The 22,888-nt window shown below is 43.5% G+C and overlaps 1 protein-coding gene across 6 annotated transcripts in view; it reads right to left on the bottom strand.

Annotated features, from left to right (window-relative positions):
- Positions 1 to 22,888, bottom strand: part of LOC115197333 (casein kinase I) — a 53,221-nt gene that overhangs the window by 6,658 nt on the left and 23,675 nt on the right. For 2 of the 6 annotated variants that reach the window (XM_029758738.1, XM_029758740.1), the window contains exons 5-12: positions 17,515 to 17,666; positions 17,152 to 17,386; positions 11,259 to 11,344; positions 10,797 to 10,881; positions 7,204 to 7,352; positions 6,808 to 6,915; positions 4,662 to 4,775; positions 1,858 to 1,964 (exon numbers count right to left, since the gene is read on the bottom strand). In XM_029758738.1, coding sequence (XP_029614598.1) covers positions 1,858 to 1,964; positions 4,662 to 4,775; positions 6,808 to 6,915; positions 7,204 to 7,352; positions 10,797 to 10,881; positions 11,259 to 11,344; positions 17,152 to 17,386; positions 17,515 to 17,666 — 1,036 coding nt within the window. Of the gene's footprint in view, positions 1 to 1,524; positions 1,965 to 4,661; positions 4,776 to 6,807; positions 6,916 to 7,203; positions 7,353 to 10,796; positions 10,882 to 11,258; positions 11,345 to 17,151; positions 17,387 to 17,514; positions 17,667 to 22,888 lie in introns of those variants that run through there. The other 4 variants (XM_029758741.1, XM_029758742.1, XM_029758736.1 and 1 more) reach the window with 3 other exon arrangements.

Here is a 22,888-nt window from a genome sequence, read left to right as displayed (position 1 = left end):
ATGAAATGCTTTGAAAGCCTGGACATGGCCTTCATCTGCAACTGGATCCTGGACTGCCTGACGGGACGCACCTAGGTGGTGAGGGTAGGCAACAACACATCGATCACATTGACACTCAACACAGGGGCCCCTCAGGGTTGTGTGCTTAGTTCCCTCCTGTACTCCCTGTTCACCCACGACTCCATTACCATCATTAAGATTGCCGACAGTGGTAGGCCTGATCACCTACGACCACGAGACAGCCTATAGGGATGTCAGAGACCTGGCAGTGTGGTGCCAGGACAACCTCTTCCTCAACGTCAGCAAGACAAAGGAGCTGATCATGGATTACAGGAAATGGAGGGCCGAGCATGCCCCCATTCACATGGACAGGGCTGAAGTGAAGAGAGTCGAGAGCTTCAAGTTCCTCAGTTTCCACATCTCTAAGGATCTATTACGGTCCAAACACACAAACGCAGTCGTGAAGAGTGCACAATAATGCCTCTTCCCCCTTAGGAGGCTGAAAAGATTTGGCATGTGCCCTCAGATCCTCAACAATGTCTACATTGAGAGCATCTTGACTGGCTGCATCACCACTTGGTATGTCAATTACTTGGCATCCGACCGGAAGGTGCTGCGCAGAGGGTAGTGCGTACGGCCCAGTACATCACTGGGGCAGAGCTCCCTGCTATCCAGGACCTCTACAACAGGCGGTGACAGAGGAAGGCCCTAAAAATAGTTGAAGACTTCAGCCACCCGTAATAGACTGTTCTCTCTGCTACCGCACGGTAAGCGGTAACGATGCACAAAGTTTGGAACCAACAGGACCCTGAATAGCTTTTACCCCCAAGCCATAAGACAGCTAAATAGTTAGTTAAATAGTTAACCAAATAGCTAACTGGACTATCAGCATTGCACAAACTTTTTTTACTCATCACATATGCTGCTGCTACATCCAACCGGCCTCAACGGCAGACCACGTATACGGCGTCGTGTGGGTGAGCGGTTTGCTGATGTCAACGTTGTGAACAGAGGAACCCATGGTGGCGGTGGGGTTATGGTACGGGCAGGCATAAGCTATGGACAACAAACAAACTTGCATTTTATCAATGGCAATTTGAATGCACAGAGAAACCGTGACGAGATCCTGAGGCTCGTTGTCGTCCCATTCATCCACCTCCATCACCTCATGTTTTAGCATGATAATGCACGGCCCCATGTCGCAAGGATCTGTACACAATTACTGGAAGCTGAAAAAGTCCCTGTTCTTTCATGGCTTGCATACTCACCAAACATGTCACCCATTGAGCATGTTTCTGCCAATGTTTCCTGCCAATAGAGGAGTGGGACAACATTCCACAGGCCACAATCAACAGCCTGATCAACTCTATGCGAAAGAGATATGTTGTGCTGCATGAGGCAAATGGTGGTCACACCAGATATTGACTACTTTCCTGATCCACGCACCTACTTTTTTTTTTTTTTTAAAGGTATCTGTGACCAACAGATGCATATCTGTATTCCCATTCATGTGAAATCCATAGATCAGGGCTGAATACATTTATTTCAATTGACTGTTTTCCTTATATGAATTGTGTCTCAGTAAAATCATAAATCATTGCATGTTTATATTTCCGTTCAGCATATTATTCAGTGTTTTACATTTCTATTATTTCTCTTTTCTTTCTCTGCATTGTTGCGAACAGCCCGAAAGTAAGTATTTCACTGTTAGTCCGCTCTTGTTTACGAAGCATGTGACAAATAAAATGTGATTTGATTACAACTAAAAAACGAAGTGCGCTCGAAAGGGACAGATGACCAAGCAAAAATGGGGAGAGAGAGTGAGCTACGACAGAATAAAAAGCGGCAGAAACGTACTTGGCCTCTTCCACCACATCCACTTCGGCCTGCGCTGCGATAGGTGCGTTGGAGTGGGCCGTCATTGGGTCATCGGCATTCAGCTCCCCATTGGTGGAGCTGACCACCTGAGGCACATGGGAAAAAAGTTATATCAGTCATGCAAAAATAAAGATAATTCTGCTAAGATGACTAAAACAGAAAAATACCAAATGCCAACATTGCCATTGCGTCGTAAGGTTAACAAAACACTGTCATGATCATACTATAGCCCAAAGTGTCATGATAACATCTTGTGACAACCAACTTAACACTGTCACGAGTCACATAAAACTGTTACTCATGTATGCATGTTGGCTAGGTCTACTGCTAGCTAACTCAATTTTGTATTAGTTTATTTTAAAAATTATGTTTTTCCCCTACTCCAAATACAAACATACAGTGAGGGAAAAAAAGCATTTGATCCCCTGCTGATTTTGTACGTTTGCCCACTGACAAAGAAATTATCAGTCTATAATTTTAATGGTAGGTTTATTTGAACAGTGAGAGACAGAATAACAACAAAAAAATCCAGAAAAACGCATGTCAAAAATGTTATAAAATGATTTGCATTTTAATGAGGGAAATAAGTATTTGACATCTCTGCAAAACATGACTTAGTACTTGGTGGCAAAACCCTTGTTGGCAATCAGAGGTCAGATGTTTCTTGTAGTTGGCCACCAGGTTTGCACACATCTCAGGAGAGATTTTGTCCCACTCCTCTTTGCAGATCTTTTCCAAGTCAATGAGGCTGACGTTTGGCAACTCGAACCTTCAGCTCCCTCCACAGATTTTCTATGGGATTAAGGTTTGGAGACTGGCTAGGCCACTCCAGGACCTTAATGTGCTTCTTCTTGAGCCACTCCTTTGTTGCGTTGGCCATGTGTTTTGGGCCACGACCCATTTTCAATGCCCTGGCTGAGGGAAGGAGGTTCTCACCCAAGATTTGACGGTACATGGCCCCGTCCATCGTCCCTTTGATGCGGTGAAGTTGTCCTGTCCCCTTAGCAGAAAAACAACCCCCAAAGCATAATGTTTCCAGGTTTGACGGTGGGGATGGTGTTCTTGGGGTCATAGGCAGCATTCCTCCTCCTCCAAACACGGCGAGTTGAGTTGATGCCAAAGAGCTCCATTTTGGTCTCATCTGACCACAACACTTTCCCCCAGTTGTCCTCTGAATCATTCAGATGTTCATTGGCAAACTTCAGACGGGCATGTATATGTGCTTTCTTGAGCAGGGGGACCTTGGTGACTATGGTCCCAGCTGCCTTGAGATCATTGACAAGATCCTCCTGTGTAGTTCTGGGCTGATTCCTCACCATTCTCATGATCATTGCAACTCCATGAGGTGAGATCTTGCATGGAGCCCCAGGCCGAGGGAGATTGACAGTTCCTTTGTGTTTCTTCCATTTGCAAATATTCGCACCAACTGTTGTCACCTTTTCACCAAGCTGCTTGGCGATGGTCTTGTAGCACATTCCAGCCTTGTGTAGGTCTACAATCTTGTCCCTGACATCCTTGGAGAGCTCTTTGGTCTTGGCCATGGTGGAGAGTTTGGAATCTGATTGATTGCTTCTGTGGACAGGTGTCTTTTATACAGGTAACGAGCTACCTGTATAAAAGACACCTGGGAGCCAGAAATCTTTCTGATTGAAAGGGGGTCAAATACTTATTTCCCTCATTAAAATGCAAATCAATTTATAACATTTTTGACATGCGTTTTTCTGGATTTTTTGTTGTTATTCTGTCTCTCACTGTTCAAATAAACCTACCATTAAAATTATAGACTGATCATTTCTTTGTCAGTGGGCAAACGTACAAAATCAGCAGGGGATCAAATACTTTCTTCCCTCACTGAATATCTAACCTATCATATGAACATTATTTTCTGACTCATATAAGATTCCCTCAAGGTCACTCTGATGTTCAAAATATTGTGTGATATGTAACTTAAGTTGAATGTATTTCAAAGTCCAAAATGACTTTTTAATTCTGTCATGGAAATTCATGTATTTCCTGTTAACAAGTAATTTACGGTTTCTATGCCTTTAGTTTATCCATGTGGACCAATTTATCGGCGAATTTTGAAAAGCTATGCTAGCCATTTATCTTAACTACAACTAATAGTTTCAAGTAAGCATAATACCAGTTGTCATAAGCTGTTATGACATCAGCTCTGTAATGACTGCTTACGACATCTTGCCCGTTCAGTCACAAATATGACAGTAATACGTAGGCCCTCATGACAGAAATATAAACTAAAGTGAAGTTACTGATTTCCCTCCATACAGTTTAGCCACTTCCAGACATCCATGTGTGGCATAATTTATGTGGCTCATTAGCCTTTACCTCTACTCCAGGTCTCCCTTAATGGGAAAGGATCTTGCTCGAGTGTGTGAGTGAACATGTGTCTGGTGGGCCTTGTGAACCGGTCTCTCCGTCTGCCTCCTTCTCAGACTAAATGTCTGCATGCTGCTATGAAAAATCTGGTCCCTCCCTGTCTTGCTCCTGAACACAACATGTTGAACAGCCTTTGCTGTTGATCATCAGCATGTGGAACACCTTCGAACACACAGTACAACATCCATCTTAAGAGCAAAGAGCGGGTGAAAGCAATGTGGAGAGAGCCCCACCAATGAATAGTTTCTGGCATATTGCTTTCATCTTTTACGTCCCTTCGGATCTGTGGGCCAGAGGGCTATCAAGGACATAGGCTACGAAGCAGGTTTTTTGGTTTGGAAGCCAGCCACTAAGTAGTAGTCGGTATCTCAGTGGTTGGTGTATACCTGCACAGAGCCCCCATGCCTGTCTGCGGCCAGATGGGAGCTGCTCAGGTAGGAGGAGTTTGTCTGCCGGTGGGGCTGTGCATCCCATGCCCCTCTGCGGTCTGATGCTGCCGTCTGGTTGGTTGGGGAGGCGGATGGGCAGAGCGAGATGTGGGTGGGCGGTGCAAGTGAGTGAGAGCAGCAGGTGCCAACAGGCCATGCAATGCAGGAAAACAAAGAAAAACAGAGGTGAGACGCGTGGCGAAGCTGGGAATACGTGTAAGTAATTGAAAATTTGAAATTTAAAAGGTAGACTCAGCAAAATGACGTTGCCCCGAGCAGCATCGCCGATATCGAGATGAGCGACATGCAACACTTCACTCTCATACAGTATCTGCGCATGTGCACAGGTTCGCTTCACGCAGGGGCCGCGTAGTAGCCACGGGACCAAAACAGCGGAGAAGAGCCTCATGTTTCAACACTAAGTTGTTGCAGAAATTGACCCACAATCTACTTCATATGGCTGAGTCTACCTTAACAATTTGATTTGTGATTTTAAAGAAAAACGTTTTTAGACAGTTATAAGAAACCCTGTATGTATCTTTGACATCTTTTTCTGTATTACCATATTTTATAACCCTGGTGGCTTTCCTAAGAGACTTGCATTGTTTCTTTGTCCTGGCTGCATTGATTGAGAAGTCTGGGCCAGCAAGCGCTGCTTTATCACTGTTCCCCTGGACAGGACAGGTTGCACGGGACAGGACATTGAGGGATTAGCTACTAATAAAGTTGTTGCAGGGGGCTTTGGCAGGGGTCTTACGCAGTCTGGGAGCGTTCAACTGGTAATTACTGCGAGTTCATTTCAGACTGGTTGTCATGTCCTGTATTGCGGGTCCTAGCTCAATAAAACGACTCATGCTTGGAGAGACTGATGGGGTGATATGCGTCGACTTACTCAAAACCAAGGATGTTTCCTTTGTCTCCCCCTCTCATTTCTCCTTTTTTCTACCTCTAGTTCTCTTCTTTAAGTCCACTCTGCCATATTCACCTTCCATCGCTTTCCTCTTTCTCCCTCTACCTAAATCCCCCGTCCATCTCAATTCCTTCCTCGTCCCTCTGTCTCTCCATCTTGCTCTTACAATCCCTTTTGGCACATACTGGAGCACCAATGGAGACACAGGTGGGTTGTTGTTCAGTGCTGAAGCAATGATTAGAGATAAGTCTGGGACTCCTGGGCACAGCGCCGCAGCGCCTCACTCACTCACTCACTCACTCACTCACTCACTCACTCACTCACGCAGAACTACTCTAGCTGCAGCCAATCAAATTTGAGACAAGCTTCACTGCCTGTTGGGAGCAATAGCTGGAGGACTTCCAGTTGTGAAATTCCTTTTGCGTCTCTCCATGCCTCTTTCCGGTTGAACACAGCCAGGCAGAGGCGGAGATGGATGAGGTATTTTGGTGCCAACAGCAACTCATCTAAAAGATCAGCTTGTTAGGTGCTAAGTGCTAACTTCGACCTGAAAGCTCCTTTAGCTTCGGTTTTTTCCAAAAGCGGATAAATATTATTTTTACTAGAACTGTTAGAAAATCAAGCCATATGGCACCAAACCAACGGAAAAAACATTTGAGAGGAAAGCTCGAAGTGTGTGGAGCATAAGCAAAGCCACCCAGTTGGAAAAAAACTATATACACTACTACTCGTTCTACTTAAAATTGTACAAATTTAAATGGTGTTGGATTTACTGTAGTGTAAACTGTAAAGCTTGTTGAGAGCTAAGGTGATGTATTTAGACAATCCCAAACCCATAATCATAAGTCATGCAACTCCATAGCATTGAAACTAATTCTACAGTAGGTCACTTATACAAATATAAGGTGTTCAAGCAAGCTATACTTATTCATTGTCCATGTGGCAGGTAAGGTGGGGACCAAAACCATTTCAATCTTCTTCAATTTAGGAATTGGCTCTCCTATTGAGAAATTCCATGTCCAAAACAACTGACAGGAGTGGAAATAGTATTGACTAGAACCATGCAAATTTTTTTCATGAGGATTTGTATATTCATGAATTTGTTGATTCCAGTAGATTTTCTGGAAATTATTAGCTTTTTCAGATAAACAGGCAGAGCTGAAGTGAACTGCTGAGTGATACTACTGTGTTTACCTGGTTCCGTAGGGGTTGTTGCTGAGAGGGCCTGTCTCTGTTAGCGTTGCTCTCTCTCGTGATGGCAGACGCACCCGAGTCCACGTTGACAGCCCCCACCGGAGTAGGCTGAGAGAGAGTGAAAGCGAGAGAAAGAGAGTGACAAAAAGTCTCAAGGAAATGTTTTTTACAATTCTTTCACTTGTGTTAAATTTACTTTCTACTTTTGATTTCCCAACTATGGTAGTCACACAATATGTATAATACACAAAATGTTATACAAAAACATACAGGACTGAACAGTTAACAAGCTGCTGCTAATCAGCACATTTACTCCAGTCTTTCAACAGCTGCTATATGACTGTTGTACGTGAGACTACACTTATGCTATTTAGCACATGAACGCTAGCTACTCACAATCGGTCTGCCATCCCAGTCGTAGGTGTAGTCAAAGGTGTATCCTTTGCGCTCAAGCAGCTCGGTGAACAGAGTCCTCAAATACTCGTAGTCGGGCTTCTCAAAGAAGTCCAACCGCCGCACATAGCGCAGGTAGGTGGCCATCTCTTCTACAATGGGACAACACAGTCAACATGGTTCAGGCAAAACAAGAGGTCCATCTAGTCATACCTGACAATTGAGTGCACTAAGGCCGCATTTTCCCCTCTACTGATGGTTTGTCACAAAAACTGCTGCTTTATTTGTGAACAGCTTGTGCACGTTATCTAAGGAAGTCTCAAGGTTTTGCTCGCCTGAGGTAAAGTATCTCATGATAAACTGTAGACCACACTATCTACTTAGTTTTCATCTGTATTTTTCGTAGCTGTCTACATACCACCACAGACCGATGCTGGCACAAAAACCACACTCAATAAGCTGTATACCGCCATAAGCAAAAAGGAAAATGCTCATCCAGAGGCGGCGCTCCTAGACGCCGTGGACTTTAATTCAGGGAAATTTAAATCAGTTTTACCTCATTTCTATGAGCACGTTAAATGTGCAACCAGAGGGAAAAAATCCTAGACCACCTTACTCCACACAGAGAAGCGTACAAAGCTCTCCCTCGCCCTCCATTTGGCAAATCTGACCATAATTTGATCCTCCTGATTCCTGCTTACAAGCAAAAATTAAAGCAGGATGCACCAGTAACTCGGCCTATAAAAAAGTGGTCAGATGAAGCAGATGCTAAACTACAGGACTGTTTTTCTAGCACAGACTGGAATATGTTCCGGGATTCTTACAATGGCATTGAGGAGTAGACCACATCAGTCACTGGCTTTATCAATAAGTGCATCGATGACGTTGTCCCCACAGTGACTGTACGTACATACCCCAACCAGAAGCCATGGATTACAGGCAACATTCGGACTGAGCTGAAGGGTAGCGCTGCCACTTTCAAGGAGCAGGACTCTAACCCGGAAGCTTATAAGAAATCCCGCTACACCCTCCGACGAACCATCAAACAGGCAAAGCGTCAGTACAGGACTAAGATCGAATCGTACTACATCGGAGCCAACGCACGTCGGATGTGGCAGGGCTTGCAAATTATTACAGACTACAAAGGGGAAGCACAGCCAAGAGCTGACCAGTGACACAAGCTAAACAACTTCTATGCTTGCTTCAAGGCAAGTAACACTGAAACATGCATGAGAGCATCAGCTGTTCTGGGCGACTGTGTGATCACGCTTTCTGCAGCCGATGTGAGTAAGACCTTTAAACAGGTCAACATTCACAAGGCCACAGGGCCAGACGGATTACCAGGACGTGTACTCCCAGCATGCAAGTGTCTTCACTGACATTTTCAACCTCTCCCTGTCTGAGTCTGTAATACCAACATGTTTCAAGCAGACCACCATAGTCCCTGTGCCCAAGAACACTAAGGTAACGTGCCTAAATGACTACCGACCTGTAGCACTCACGCCTGTAACCATGGAATGCTTTAAAACGCTGGTTCACATCAACACCATTATCCCAGAAACACTAGACCCAACATTTGCATACCGCCCCAACAGATCATGCAATCTCTATTGCACTCCACACTGCCCATTCACACCTAGACAAAAGGAACACCTATGTGAGAATGCTATTCATTGACTACAGCTCAGTGTTCAACACCATAGTGCCCTCATAGCGCATCACTAAGCTAAGGACCCTGGGACTAAACACCTCCCTCTGCAACTGGATCCTGGACTTCCTGACGGGCTGCCCCCAGGTGGAATGGGTAGGTAACACCACATCCGCAACGCTGATCCTCAACTCAGGGGCCCCTCAGGAGTGCATGCTCAGTCCCCTCCTGTACTCCCTGTTCACGCATTACTCCATGGCCAGGGACGACTCCAACACCAGAATTAACTTTGCCGATGACACAGCAACGGTAGGCCTGATCACCGTTGAGACCACCTATAGGGAGGAGGTCAGAGATCTGACCGTGTGGTGCAAGGACAACAATCTCTCCCTCAACGTGACCAAGACAAAAGGTGATGATTGTAGACTACAGGAAAAGGAGGACCGAGCACACCCCCATTCTCATCGACGGGGCTGTAGTGGAGCAGGTTGAGAGCTTCAAGTTTCTTGGCATTCATGTCACCAACAAACTAACATGATCCAAGCACACCAAGATAGTTGTGAAGAGGGCACGACAAAACCTATTCCCCCTCAGGAGACTGAAAAGATTTGGCCTGGGTCCTCAGATCCTCAAATGGTTTTACAGCTGCACCATCAAGAGCATCCTGACGGGTTGCATCACTGCCTGGTAAAGCAACTGCTCGGCCTCCGACCGCAAGGCATTACAGAGGGTAGTGCGTACGGCCCAGTACATCACCGGGGCCAAGCCGTAAAAATAGTCCAAGACTCCAGCCACCCGATTCATAGACTGTTCTCACCTCCCAGAAGCTTCTAAACAGCTTCTACCCCCAAGCCATAAGACTGCTGAACAATTAAACAAATGGCTACCCAGACTATTTGCATTGTCCCCTCCCCTCTTTTACACTGCTGTTACTCTCGGTTTATTATCTATGCATAGTCATTTTAATAACTCTACCTTCATGTACATATTACCTTGACACCGGTGCCCCCGCACATTGACTCTATACCGGTACCCCCTGAACATTGTTATTTACTGCTGCTCTTTAATTATTTGTTATTCTTATCTATTACTTTTTTTTTGTTATTTTCTTAAAACTGCATTGTTGGTTAAGGGCTTGTAAGTAAGCATTTCACTTTAAGGTCGTTGTATTCGGCGCATGTGACAAATCAAATTGGATTTATATAGCAAATGTGCCGACTCTGGTTTTGGCACATGCTCTTTAGCCAACAGCTCGCAGATACAGTGCAGGTAGGCTACCTACATTATGAGATTATTATGGATAAGAGCGATATTATTTGTATCTGTCAAACGGCAGCCAAGCATCAATCATCATGTCACCAGAATAAGACCCTCGCTATTTATTGGAAAATGAGCATCAAGCTCATCACCTTACACATTCACACCCTGTGAAGTTCTCATAACATATTTAATCTGTAGCCGAATAAACTGCTTTCCCGAGTCGTAGTGGGAGGACCACACAACACATTGTGTGAATACTTCGATATGATGGTTATTATATCAATATTTGCACATTTCTAGTATAATTAATTTTTACCGCCCCAAAAAAATACCACCATGTCAAACGAACAAATTGTCTGTTGGCATTTCTAAAATTGAACCGCCAGTTCCTGTTTCCATCAGCCCAGTTGTGACTTTTTTCATGCGACAGCTAAATTCATCCGTATGAAAAGGTTGGATGGAAACGTGGTGTCTTGCAAATACATGCTCTTTCATTCACTCTCCAATGCGTCTGTCCTTCAAGAAGCATCTTCTGCTAACTTAAGCCCATTTCTAAGTCCAGCTCGCTCTTGATTATTCTATTGCGATTATTAACTGCCATAACATGCAGTGCAAAGTGTGTGTTCTAGGAAATGTAACCATTTCAAAAGGCATGCACTAGCGTCAGAGTGGAAGATTGGCACAATACCTGGAAAGCTTTCACAGAGGACCTCGATGGGAGTGTTGCGCTTGGTGTCGCCAATCTTCTGGTATCGCTCTTTCAGGGTGTCAGCCTGTAGGTAGAAGGCACAAATTGAGTCCAAACACACTTTTGCCATATTTTCTCCCTCCCTTCACCCCAATGTTACATTTCGCTTTCCCTCCTCCTAGCCAGTCTTTCATTCACCCACTTTTTTGCTCCTGTGCTTCCTTTAGATAAACATTCCTTCTCTCTCTCCCTCCTTGAATCACAAATAGTAGCGCATCACACTCTCCTAACATCTGGGTAAAGTTCATTATAAGGTCACAACATAGCAAAATGCTTCGCAACAAAAAAACAAAAACAAGCATTTCTTATTGGACGAGCTCAGATAGTACCTACCCATTTTGTACTTCCCCATTTTGTGCCTACTGAACATGACCCAGCTGACATCATGCCTAGCTCCCCTACCTTGAGTCCTTGCCATGGCAGACTCCCTCGTAGGAAATACATGAACATGTGGCCCAGGGCTTCCAGGTCATCCCGTCGACTTTGCTCTGAAACAAAAATGGAGGGGTGTCCGTTTTCAGCTGTGACCGATATATAGCCTATCTACCATACTCCTGTGTTGGAGGGATCGCTCCACACACACCCCTCCACAAGTCAAAAGTTTATTTGTACCATTTTCTACAAATGAAGAATAATAGTGAAGACATCAAAACTATGAAAGAACACACATGGAATCATTTAGTATATTTAAGATTATTTAAAGTAGCCACTCTTTGCCTTGACAGCTTTGCACACACTTGGCATTCTCTCAACCATCTTCACCTGGAATGCTTTTCCAACAGTCTTGAAGGATTTCCCACATATGCTGATCACTTGTTGGCTGCTTTTCCTTCACTCTGCAGTCCAACTCATCCCAAACTATCTCAATTGGGTTGAGGTCGGGTGATTGTGGAGGCCAGGTCATCTGATGCAGCACTCCATCTTGGTCAAATAGCCCTTCCACAGCCTGGAGGTGTGATAGGTCATTGTCCTATTGAAAAACAAATTATAGTGCCACTAATCACAAACCAGAAGGGATGGCGTATTGCTGCTGAAAGCTGTGGTAACCATGGTGGTTAAGTGTGCCTTGAATTATAAATAAATCATTGACAGTGTCACCAGCAAAGTATCCCCACACCATGACATCTCCATGCTTAACGGTTGGAACCACACATGCAGAGATCATCCGTTCAACTACACTGCATCTCACAAAAACACAGCGGTTGGAACCAAAAATCTCAAATTTGGACTCATCAGACCAAAGGACAGATTTCCACCGGTCTACTGTCCATTGCTCGTGTTCCTTGGCTCAAGCAAGTCTCTTCTTCTTATTGGTGTCCTTTAGTAGTGGTTTCTTGGCAGCAATTCAACCATGAAGGCCTGATTCCCGCAGTCCCCTCTGAACAGTTGATGTTGAGATGTGTCTGTTACTTAAACTCTGAAGCATTTATTTGGGCATCCATTTCTGAGGCTGGTAACTCTAATGAACTTATCCTCTGCAGCAGAGGTAACGCTGCATCTTCCTTTCCTGTGGCGGTCCTCATGAGCCAGTTTCATCATGGCGCTTGATGGTTTTTGCAACTGCAGGAAGAATCTTTCAAAGTTCTTGCAATTTTCCAGATAACTGACCTTCATGTCTTAAAAGTAATGGACTGTCTTTATTCTTGGCTTATCTGAGCTGTTCATGCCATAATATGGACTTGTTATTTTACTAAATAGGGCTATCTTCTGTATACCACCCCTACCTTGTCACAGGACAAGTGGCTCAAACGCATTAAAAAAATAAATTCCCCAAAATGTACTTTTAACAAGGCACACCAGTTAATTGAAATGCATTCCACCTCATGAAGCTGGTTGAGAAAATGCCAAGTGTGCAAAACTGTCATCAAGGCAAAGAGTGCCTACTTTGAAGAATCTGAAATATAAAAAATACACTTTTTTGGTTACTACATGATTCCATGTGTGTTATTTCATAGTTTGTCTTTTTCATAGTTTGTGTCTTTATGTCTGAGTAGGTGTGCCCAAACTTTTGACAGGTACTGTATATCTATCTAAACTCAGCAAAAAAAGAAACGTCCTCTCACAGTCAACTGCGTTAATTTTCAACAAACTTAACATGTTTAAATATTTGTATGAACATAAGATTCAACAGACATACTGAACAAGTTCCACAGACATGTGACTAACATAAATTGAATAATGTGTTCCTGAACAAAAGGGGAGGGGGGGGGTCAAAAATCAAAAGTAACAGTCACTATCTGGTGTGGCCACCAGCTGCATTAAGTACTGCAGTGCATTTCCTCCTCATGGACTGCACCAGATTTGCTGCGAGATGTTACCCCACTCTTCCACCGAGGCACCTGCAAGATCCCAGACATTTCTGGGGTGAATGGTCCTAGCCCTCACCCTCCGATCCAACAGGTCCCAGACGTGCACAAAGGGATTGAGATCCGGGCTCTTCGCTGGCCATGGCAGAACACTGACATTCCTGTCTTGCAGGAAATCACGCACAGAACGAGCAGTATGGCTGGTGGCATTGTCATGCTGGAGGGTCATGTCAGGATGAGTACCACATGAGGGAGGACGATGTCTTCCCTGTAACGCATAGCGTTGAGATTGCCTGCAATGACAAAAAGCTCAGTCCGATGATGCTGTGACACACCGCCCCAGACCATGACGGACCCTCCATCTCCAAATCGATCCCGCTCCAGAGTACAGGCCTCGGTGTAACGCTCATTCCCTCGATGATAAATGCAAATCCGACCATCACCCCTGGTGAGACAAAACCTCGACTCGTCAGTGAAGAGCACTTTTTGCCAGTCCTGTCTGGTCCAGCGACAGTGGGCTTGTGCCCATAGCCGACATTGTTTCCAGTGATGTCTGGTGAGGACCTGCCTTACAACAGACCTACAAGCCCTCAGTCCAGCCTCTCTCAGCCTATTACGGACAGTCTGAGCACTGATGGAGGGATTGTGCGTTCCTTATGCAACTCGGGCAGTTGTTGTTGCCATCCTGTACCTGTTCCGCAGGTGTGATGTTCGGATGTACCGATCCTGTGCAGGTGTTATTACACGTGGTCTTCCACTGCGAGGACGATCAGCTGTCCGTCTGGTCTCCCTGTAGCGCTGTCTTAGGGGTCTCACAGTACGGACAATACAATTTATTGCCCTGGCCACATCTGCAGTCCTCATTCCTCCTTGCAGCATGCCCATGGCACGTTCATGCAGATGAGCAGGGACCCTGGGCATCTTTCTTTTGGTGTTTTTCAGAGTCAGTAGAAAGGCCTCTTTTAGTGTCCTAAATAATTTTCATAACTGTGACCATAATTGCCTACTGTCTGTAAGCTTTTAGTGTCTTAACGACTGTTCCACAGGTGCATATTCATGGTTCATTGAACAAGCATGGGAAACAGTGTTTAAACCCTTTACAATGAAGATCTGTGAAGTTATTTGTATTTTTACGAATTATCTTCGAAAGACAGGGTCCTGAAAAAGGGACGTTACTTTTTTGCGTTTTGAGTTTATATACACAGTGCCTTCGGAAAGTACTCAGACCCCTTGACTTTTCCCACATTGTTACGATACAGCCTTATTCTAAAATGACTAAATAAAAAAAATCCTTAATCTACACACAATACCCCATAAAGAAAACAGGTTTTTAGAAATGTTTCCAAATGTATTAAAGATAAAAAAAACAAATACCTTATTTACATAAGTATTCAGACCCTTTGCTATGAGACTCAAAATTGAGCTCAGGTACAACCTGTTTCCATTGATCATCCTTGAGAGATGTTTCTACAACTTGGAGTTCACCTTTGTTAAATTCGACTGATTGGACATGATTTGGAAAGGCACACATCTGTCTATATAAGGTCCCACAGTTGCCAGTGCTTGTCAGAGCAACAACCAAGCCATGAGGTCGAAGGAATTGCCCGTAGAGCTCCGAGACAGGATTGTGTCGAGGCATAGATCTGGGGAAGGTTACCAAAAACTGTTTGCAGCATTGAAGGTCCCCAAGAACACAGTAGCCTCCATCATTCTTAAACGGAAGAAGTTGGGTAAATAATTGGGTACCAAATGAACCAATCAAAGGAGAGATTGTTAGGAAAGAGTTTGAGCGGGACTCAGATAAATAGAGATAAAAAACCTGGTCAGCTTGGTGTTACCCATCCAGGTGAATTCAAAGCACACCATCCCGAGAGGAAAGGAGATCTCAGAGGACATCAGGACAAGGATAGTGAAAGCACATCAGTCTGGGAAAGGCCATAAAATAATCTAAAAAAGATTTGAGCTCCATCAGTCCACTGTGAGGCCAATAATTGACGAATGGAGAACATTTAACATGACAGCAACTCGGCCTAGTAGTGGACGCCATTTCAAAATATCAGAGCTGTCATCAAGGCAAAGGGTGGCTACTTTAAAGAATCTCAAAAATAAAATATATTTTGATATGTTGAACACTTTTTTGGTTACTACATGATTCCATAGCTATAATTTCTTAGTTTTGATGTATTCAATATTATTATGCAAATTGTTTTGTTTTTTCCATCCCACATCAATCTACACACAATACCCCATAATGACAAAGCAAAAACAGTTTGTGTGCAAATAAAATAAAAATAAATGAAAAACAAATATTCAGACCCTTTACAGAGTACTTTGTTGAAGCACCTTTGGCAGTGATTACAGCCTCGAGTCTTCTTGGGTATGACTAGGGTTGCAAAATTCCAGGAACTTTCAATAAATTCTCTGGTTTTCCAAAAATCCTGGTTGGAGGATTTCAGATTTCCTCACTCCTTCCTGATACCGGGAAACCGCCAACCAGGATTTCAGGAAAACAATGTAATTTATTTAAGTTCCTGGAATATTGCAACCCTAGGTTTGACACTACAAGCTTGGCAAACCTGTATTTGGGGAGTTTCTCCCATTCTTCTCTGCAGATCCTCTTAAGCTCTGTCAGGTTGGATGGGGAGCATCGCTGCACAGCTATTTTCAGGTCTCTCCAGAGATGTTTGATCGGGAAGCCACTCCTGTGTTGTCTCGGCTGTGTACTTAGGGTCATTGTCCCGTTGGAAGGTGAACCTTCGCCCCAGACTGAAGTCCTGAGCGCTCTGGAGCAGGACCTCATCAAGGACCTCTGCACTTTGCTCAGTTCATCTTTCCCTCGATCTTGACTAGCCTCCCAGTTCCTGCCGCTGAAACACATCCCCACAGCATGATGCTGTCACCACCACGATTCACCGTAGGGATTGTGCCAGGTTTCCTCCAGACATAACACTTGGCATTCAGGCCAGAGAGTTCAGTCTTGGTTTCATCAGACCAGAGAAACTTGTTTCTCATAGTCTGAGAGTCCTTCAGGTGCCTTTTGGCAAAGTCCAAGCGGGCCGTCATGTGCCTTTTACTGAGGAGTGGCTTCCGATCTACCAAAAAGGCCTGATTGGTGGAGTGCTGCAGAGATTGTTGCCCTTCTGGAAGGTTCTCCCATCTCCACAGAGGAACTCTGGAGCTCTGTCAGAGTGACCATTGTGTTCTTGGTCACCTCTCTGACCAAGGCCCTTCTCCCCTGATTTCTGAGGTTTGGCCAGGTCTAAGAAGAGTCTTGGTAGTTCCAAACTTCTCCAATTTAAGAATGCTGGAGGCCACTTTATTTTTGGGGATTTTCAATGCTGCAGAAATGTTTTGGTACCCTCCCCAGATCTGTGCCTCGACGCAATCCTGTCTCGGCGCTCTACTGACAATTCCTTCAACCTCATGGCTTGGTTTTTGCTCTGACATGCACTGTCAACTGTTGGACCTTATATAGACAGATGTGTGCCTTTCCAAATCATGACCAATCAATTGAATTTACCACAGGTGGACCAATCAAGTTGTAGAAACATCTCAAGGATGATCAATGGAAACAGGATGCACTTGAGCTCAATTTCGAGTCTCATAGCAAAGGGTCTGAATACTTATGTAAAAATAATCTGTTTTTTTATTTGTAATTAATTTGCACACATTCCTAAAAAACAGTTTTTACTTTATCATTATGGGGTATTGTGTGTAGATTGATTAAATACAATTTTTTTCTCACCAATTTTAGAATAAGGCTGTAATGTAACAAAATGTGGGAAAAGTCCAGGGGTCTGAATGCTTTCCGTATGCACTGTATGTACACAGGTCACAAAAATCTCAAAAGGCAATGCCCTTCAAATTGGAGAGTTCAACCAATCAAATATGAAAGAGCAGCCTATACTGTATCCATGTAAGTACCACTCAGGGATGTTGAGGCGACAAGTTAAGTTGTGTGGTAGAGGGGAGCAGTACTGTAGCCCTACCTTTTCCTAAGTGGGTGTTGATAGACATGTAGCGGGCGGTCCCTGTGAGGCTCTTGTGTTCCCTGTAGGGGATGTGTTTTTTGGTCTCGGGGTCGATGTACTCTTTGGCCAGGCCAAAGTCGATTATGTGGATGATGTGCTCCTGCTTGTGCCCCTGCCGCCCGATGAGGAAGTTCTCTGGCTTCACGTCTCGGTAGATGAGGTTCTTGGAGTGGACGTACTCAATCCGGGAGAGCTGAGGAGTGGAGAAGTGTGTGACAGTCAAACAGATGCACAAGTGGACACACTGGCAAATACAATCAGAACAGACACATAATTAATGAAAACAAGATTCTTCGTCATTTGGATGCTAACTGAACTTACCAGCTGAATAGCCATCATCAAAACGGTCTTAAGAGAGAAGGTCCTGTCACAGAGGTCAAAGAGGTCTTCTAGACTGGGACCCAGCAGCTCCAACACCATGGCATTGTATTTCCCACAAGGCCCAAAGTAGAAGACCTGAGGAAGACCCTCCGCTGAGAAAGAACGATAGATGGAATGAGGGAATTTTTTTTATAGAGAAGTTCATTTAAACTGAATCCACTTATCAGTTGATAATCATATGATAAGCATAATTTGGAGTTCAGATTATGCAGGGTGTTCCATATTTTGGGGGGGATATGCGTGAGGGCGTGGCAGTAGACTTCACATGCCCATTTGACGCTCTACCTGTAATTATACTGAACAAAAATATAATACACAACAGGCAACAATCAATGGATTTCACATGACTGGGAATACAGATATGCATGTTGGTCAAAGATGGCTTAAAAAACAAAAAATGGTCCTCACAAATGGACCTCAGGATCTCGTCATGGAATTTTTGTGCATTCAAATTGGCATAGATAAAATGCAATTGTGTTCGTTGCTGGTAGCTTATGCCTACCCATACCATAACCCCACTGCCACCACGGGGCACTCTGTTTACAACGTTGATATCAGCAAACCGCTCGCCCACACGATGCCATACACATGGTCTACGGTTGTGAGGCCGGTTGGATGTACTGCCAAATTCTCTAAAACATTGGAAACGGGTTATGGTAGAGAATATAACATTAAATTCTCTGGCAACAGCTCTGGTGGACATTCCTGCAGTCAGCATGCCAATTGTACACTCCCTTAAAATGAGACATCTGTGGCATTGTGTTGTGTGACAAAACTACACATTTTTGAGTAGCCTTGTATTGTCCCCAGCACAAAGTGCACCTGTGTAATGATCATGCTGTTTAATCAGCTTCTTGATATGCCACACACGTCTTGGCAAAGGAGAAATGCTCACTAATAGGGACGTAAACAAATTTCTACAGAACATTTGAGAGGAAAACGCTTTTTGTGCATATGAAAAATCTTTGGTATGTTTTATTTTGGCTCATGAAACACGGGACCAACACTTCACATGTTGCGTTTATATATTTCTTAAATGTAGTTTGTCCTAGTCACATGCAGGACTTGTGCAAATTATAACTACTGCTCGTCTCAGCACTTCACATGTGGCATCTAAAGAAGGCCCAAGCTGTTTGGTTGGGGTTTGTCATGTCGCAGAGTGTTGTACTGAATTGTATGTTGCAGCCATTGGAGGCCATCTGCTGAATCCATCTCAGGAGGAACAGAGAGGGATGCTGCCCAGAGGAACCTGGGGAAGCTAATAACAAGGGTCATGAAACTCAACTAGAGCCTCCATTTTCCATAGCCAGTAGCGCAAAACAATTCGACAGTAGAGGAGAATTTCTGCTAAAAGCGATTAATAACGGAGAAGCTTGCGGCAAGCGGATAAATGCATGGGGTGGAGGGATACAATTTGGGAATTCTAGAGTGGATAAATCTGTTGGGATTACAACCTGACAATAACATCAATGGTGTGAGGTTTCTTGAACGAGCTGAGCCCAGCAACAAAATGAGTGCTTTGCCCTCTCAAAAAAGCCTCTGGACGAGTACAGTGGATGAGCTTGTGCGTTTATCAGTAGTACAGGAGCGAGGGTGGATTTCAGATATATCCCCGACCTAGCACATTTTAGTCACAAATCGTTGTGTCTAGGCTAAAAGTTCCTTATGATAACTTAAATGTTACTTTAAAGTTTGCTTCAGGAGGACATCACTGAAATGCTTCAAACGCCAGGAAAATGAATGATTCCTCATGTGGTTGTGAATTCTGATACACTTCAAGGTGAGGTCACCCATTCGGGAAAAAAACATGGCAGCTCTGTTGACACTGGGCTTAGGTTGATCCAGCAAACTAAATGAGTGCCATTGTTAACCTATTTTGCATCCTGGTCACAAAAAAGATTGGAAGTTTTTTGGGACAATAGAGGCTAGCTAACTACATAGCATAAGAGCACCAAAAAGATGCCATAGCCTCCTGAGATACGAAACCCAAAAAATGTTTGGGGTGAAGAAAAAAAAACATTAAAGTGTACAAAAAAAATAATTATATTAGTACCAGTCAAAAGTTGACACAACTACTCACTCAAGGGTTACTTTTTACTATTTTCTACATTGTAGAATAATAGTGAAGACATCAAAACGATGAAATAACACATATGGAATCATGTAGTAACCAAAAAAAGTGTTAAATCAAAATATATTTTTGATTCTTCAAGTAGCCACCCTTTGCCTTGATGACAGCTTTGCACACTCTTGGCATTCTCACAACCAGCTTCATGAGGTAGTCACCTGGAATGCATTTCAATTAACGTGTGCCTTGTTAATTTGTGGGATTTCCTTCTTAATGCGTTTGAGCCAATCAATTGCTGTGACAAAGTAGGAGTGGTACACAGAAGAGGGTATTTTACCAAATAGGGTTAAGTCCATATTAAGTCCATAAGAGCAGCTCAAATAAGCAAAGAGAAACGACAGTCCATCATTACTTTAAGACACGGTCAGCCAATCCAGAAAATTTCAAGAACTTTGAAAGTTTCTTCAAGTGCAGTTGCAAAAGCCATCAAGCGCTATGATGAAACTGGCTATTTGGTTTGTTGAGTCCAAATTTGAGATTTTTGGTTCCAACCGCCATGTCTTTGTGAGAAGCAGAGTAGGTAAACGAATGATCTCTGCATGTGTGGCTCCCACCGTGAAGCATAGAGGTGGTGTGATGTGGGGGTGCTTTGCTGGTGACACTGTCAGTGATTCATTTCAAATTCAAGGCACACTTAACTACCATGGCTACCACAGCATTCGGCAGCGACACGCCATCCCATCTGGTTTGCGCTTAGCGTGACTATTACTTGTTTTTCAACAGGACAATGACCCAACACACCTCCAGGCTGTATCAGGGTTATTTGACCAAGGAGAAGAGTGATGGAGTGCTGCATCAGATGACCTGACCTCCACAATCACCCGACCTCAACCTAGTTGAGATGGTTTGGGATGAGTTGGACCGCAGAGTGAAGGAAAAGCAGTCAACAAGTACTCAGCATATGTGGGAATTCCTTTAAGACTGTTAGGAAAGCATTCCAGGTGAAGATGGTTGAGAGAATGCCAAGTGTGTGCAAAGCTGTCATCAAGACAAGGGTGGCTACTTTGAAGAATCTGAAAAATATTTAGATTTGTTTAACACTTAATTGGTTACTACATGATTCCATGTGTGTTATTTCAGAGTTTTGATGACTGCACTATTATTCTACAATGTAGAAAACAGTAAAAAATAAATAAAAATTGTTGAATGAGTAGGCGTGTCAAAACTTTTGACTGGTAATGTATGCATGCATGCATGCATGTACGTATGTACAGTTGAAGTCGAAAGTTTAGTCATTAAAACTCATTTTTCAACCACTCAACAAATTTCTTGTTAACAAACTATAGCAAGTCGGTTAGTACATCTACTTTGTGCATGACAAGTAATTTTTCCAACAATTGTTTACAGACAGATTATTTCACTGTATCACAATTCCAGTGGGTCAGATGTTTACAAACACAAAGTTGACTGTGCCTTTCAACAGCATGGAAAACTCCAGAAAATGATGTCATGTCTTTAGAAGCTTCTGATGGGCTAATTGACATCATTTGAGTCAATTGGAGGTGTACCTGTGGATGCATTTCAAGGCCTACCTTCAAACGCAGTGCCTCATTACTTGACATCATGGGAAAATCAAAAGAAATCAGCCAAGACCTCAGAAAAATAATTGTAGACCTCCACAAGTCTGGTTCATCCTTGGAAGCAATTTCCAAATGCCTGAAGGTACCACGTTCATCTGTACAAACAATAGTACGCAAGTATTAACACCATGGGACTACGTAGCCGTCATACCGCTCAGGAAGGAGACGCGTTCTTTCTCCTATAGATTAATGTACTTTGGTGCGAAAAGTGCAAATCAATCCCAGAACAACAGCAAAGGACCTTGTGAAGATGCTGGAGAAAACAGTTAAAAAAGTATCTATATCCACAGTAAAACGTGTCCTATATCGACATAACCTGAATGGCCGCTCAGAAAGGAAGCAGCCACTGCTCCAAATCTGCCATAAAAAAGCCAGACTACGGTTTGCAACTGCACATGGGGACAAAGATCGTACTTTTTGGAGAAATGTCCTCTGGTCTGATGAAACAAAAATAGAACCATTTGGCCAAAATGACCATCGTTATGTTTGGAGGAAAAAGGGGGAGGCTTGCAAGCCGAAGAACACCATCCCAACCGTGAAGCACGGGGTGGCAGCATCATGTTGTGGGGGTGCTTTGCTGCAGGAGGGACTGGTGCACTTCACAAAATAGATGGCATCATGAGGGAGGAAAATGATGTAGATATATTGAAGCAACATTTCAAGACATCAGTCAGGAAGTTAAAGCTTGGTCGCAAACGGGTCTTCCAAATGGACAATGACCCCAAGCATACTTCCAAAGTTGGGGCAAAATGGCTTAAGGACAAGGTATTGGAGTGGCCATCACAAAGCCCTGACCTCAATCCTATAGAAAATTTGTGGGCAGAACTGAAAAAGCGTGTGCGAGCAAGGAGGCCAACAAACCCTACTCAGTTACACCAGCTCTGTCAGGAGGAGTGGGCCAAAATCCACCCAACTTATTGTGGGAAGCTTGTGGAAGGCTACCCTAAACGGTCGACCCAAGTTAAACAATTTAAAGGCAATGCTACCAAATACTAATTGAGTGTATGTAAACTTCTGACCCACTGGAAATGTGATGAAAGAAATAAATCACTCTCTCTACTATCATTCTGAGATTTCACATTCTTAAAATGAAGTGGTGATGGTAATTGACCTAAAACTGGTAATTTTTACTTGGAATAAAGGTCAGGAATTGTGAAAAACTGAGTTTTTATATATTTTAACTTCCAACTATATTTTAACTTTCAACAAATATATTTAAACTTCCAACTTCAACTGTATGTATATATATATATATATATATATATATATATATATATATATATATATATATATATATATATATACTGCTCAAAAAAATAAAGGGAACACTTAAACAACACAATGTAACTACAAGTCAATCACACTTCTGTGAAATCAAACTGTCCACTTAAGAAGCAACACTGATTGACAATACATTTCACATGCTGTTGTGCAAATGGAATAGACAACAGGTTGATATTATAGGCAATTAACAAGACACCCCCAATAAAGGAGTGGTTCTGCAGGTGGGGACCACAGACGACTTCTCAGTTCCTATGCTTCCTGGCTGATGTTTTGGTCACTTTTGAATGCTGGCGGTGCTTTCACTCTAGTGGTAGCATGAGAC

Source organism: Salmo trutta, chromosome 7, assembly GCF_901001165.1.
Source record: "Salmo trutta chromosome 7, fSalTru1.1, whole genome shotgun sequence".
Lineage (NCBI taxonomy): Eukaryota > Metazoa > Chordata > Actinopteri > Salmoniformes > Salmonidae > Salmo > Salmo trutta.
Note: the sequence above shows the minus strand (reverse complement) of the source record. Positions and strands in the feature narration are given on the sequence as shown.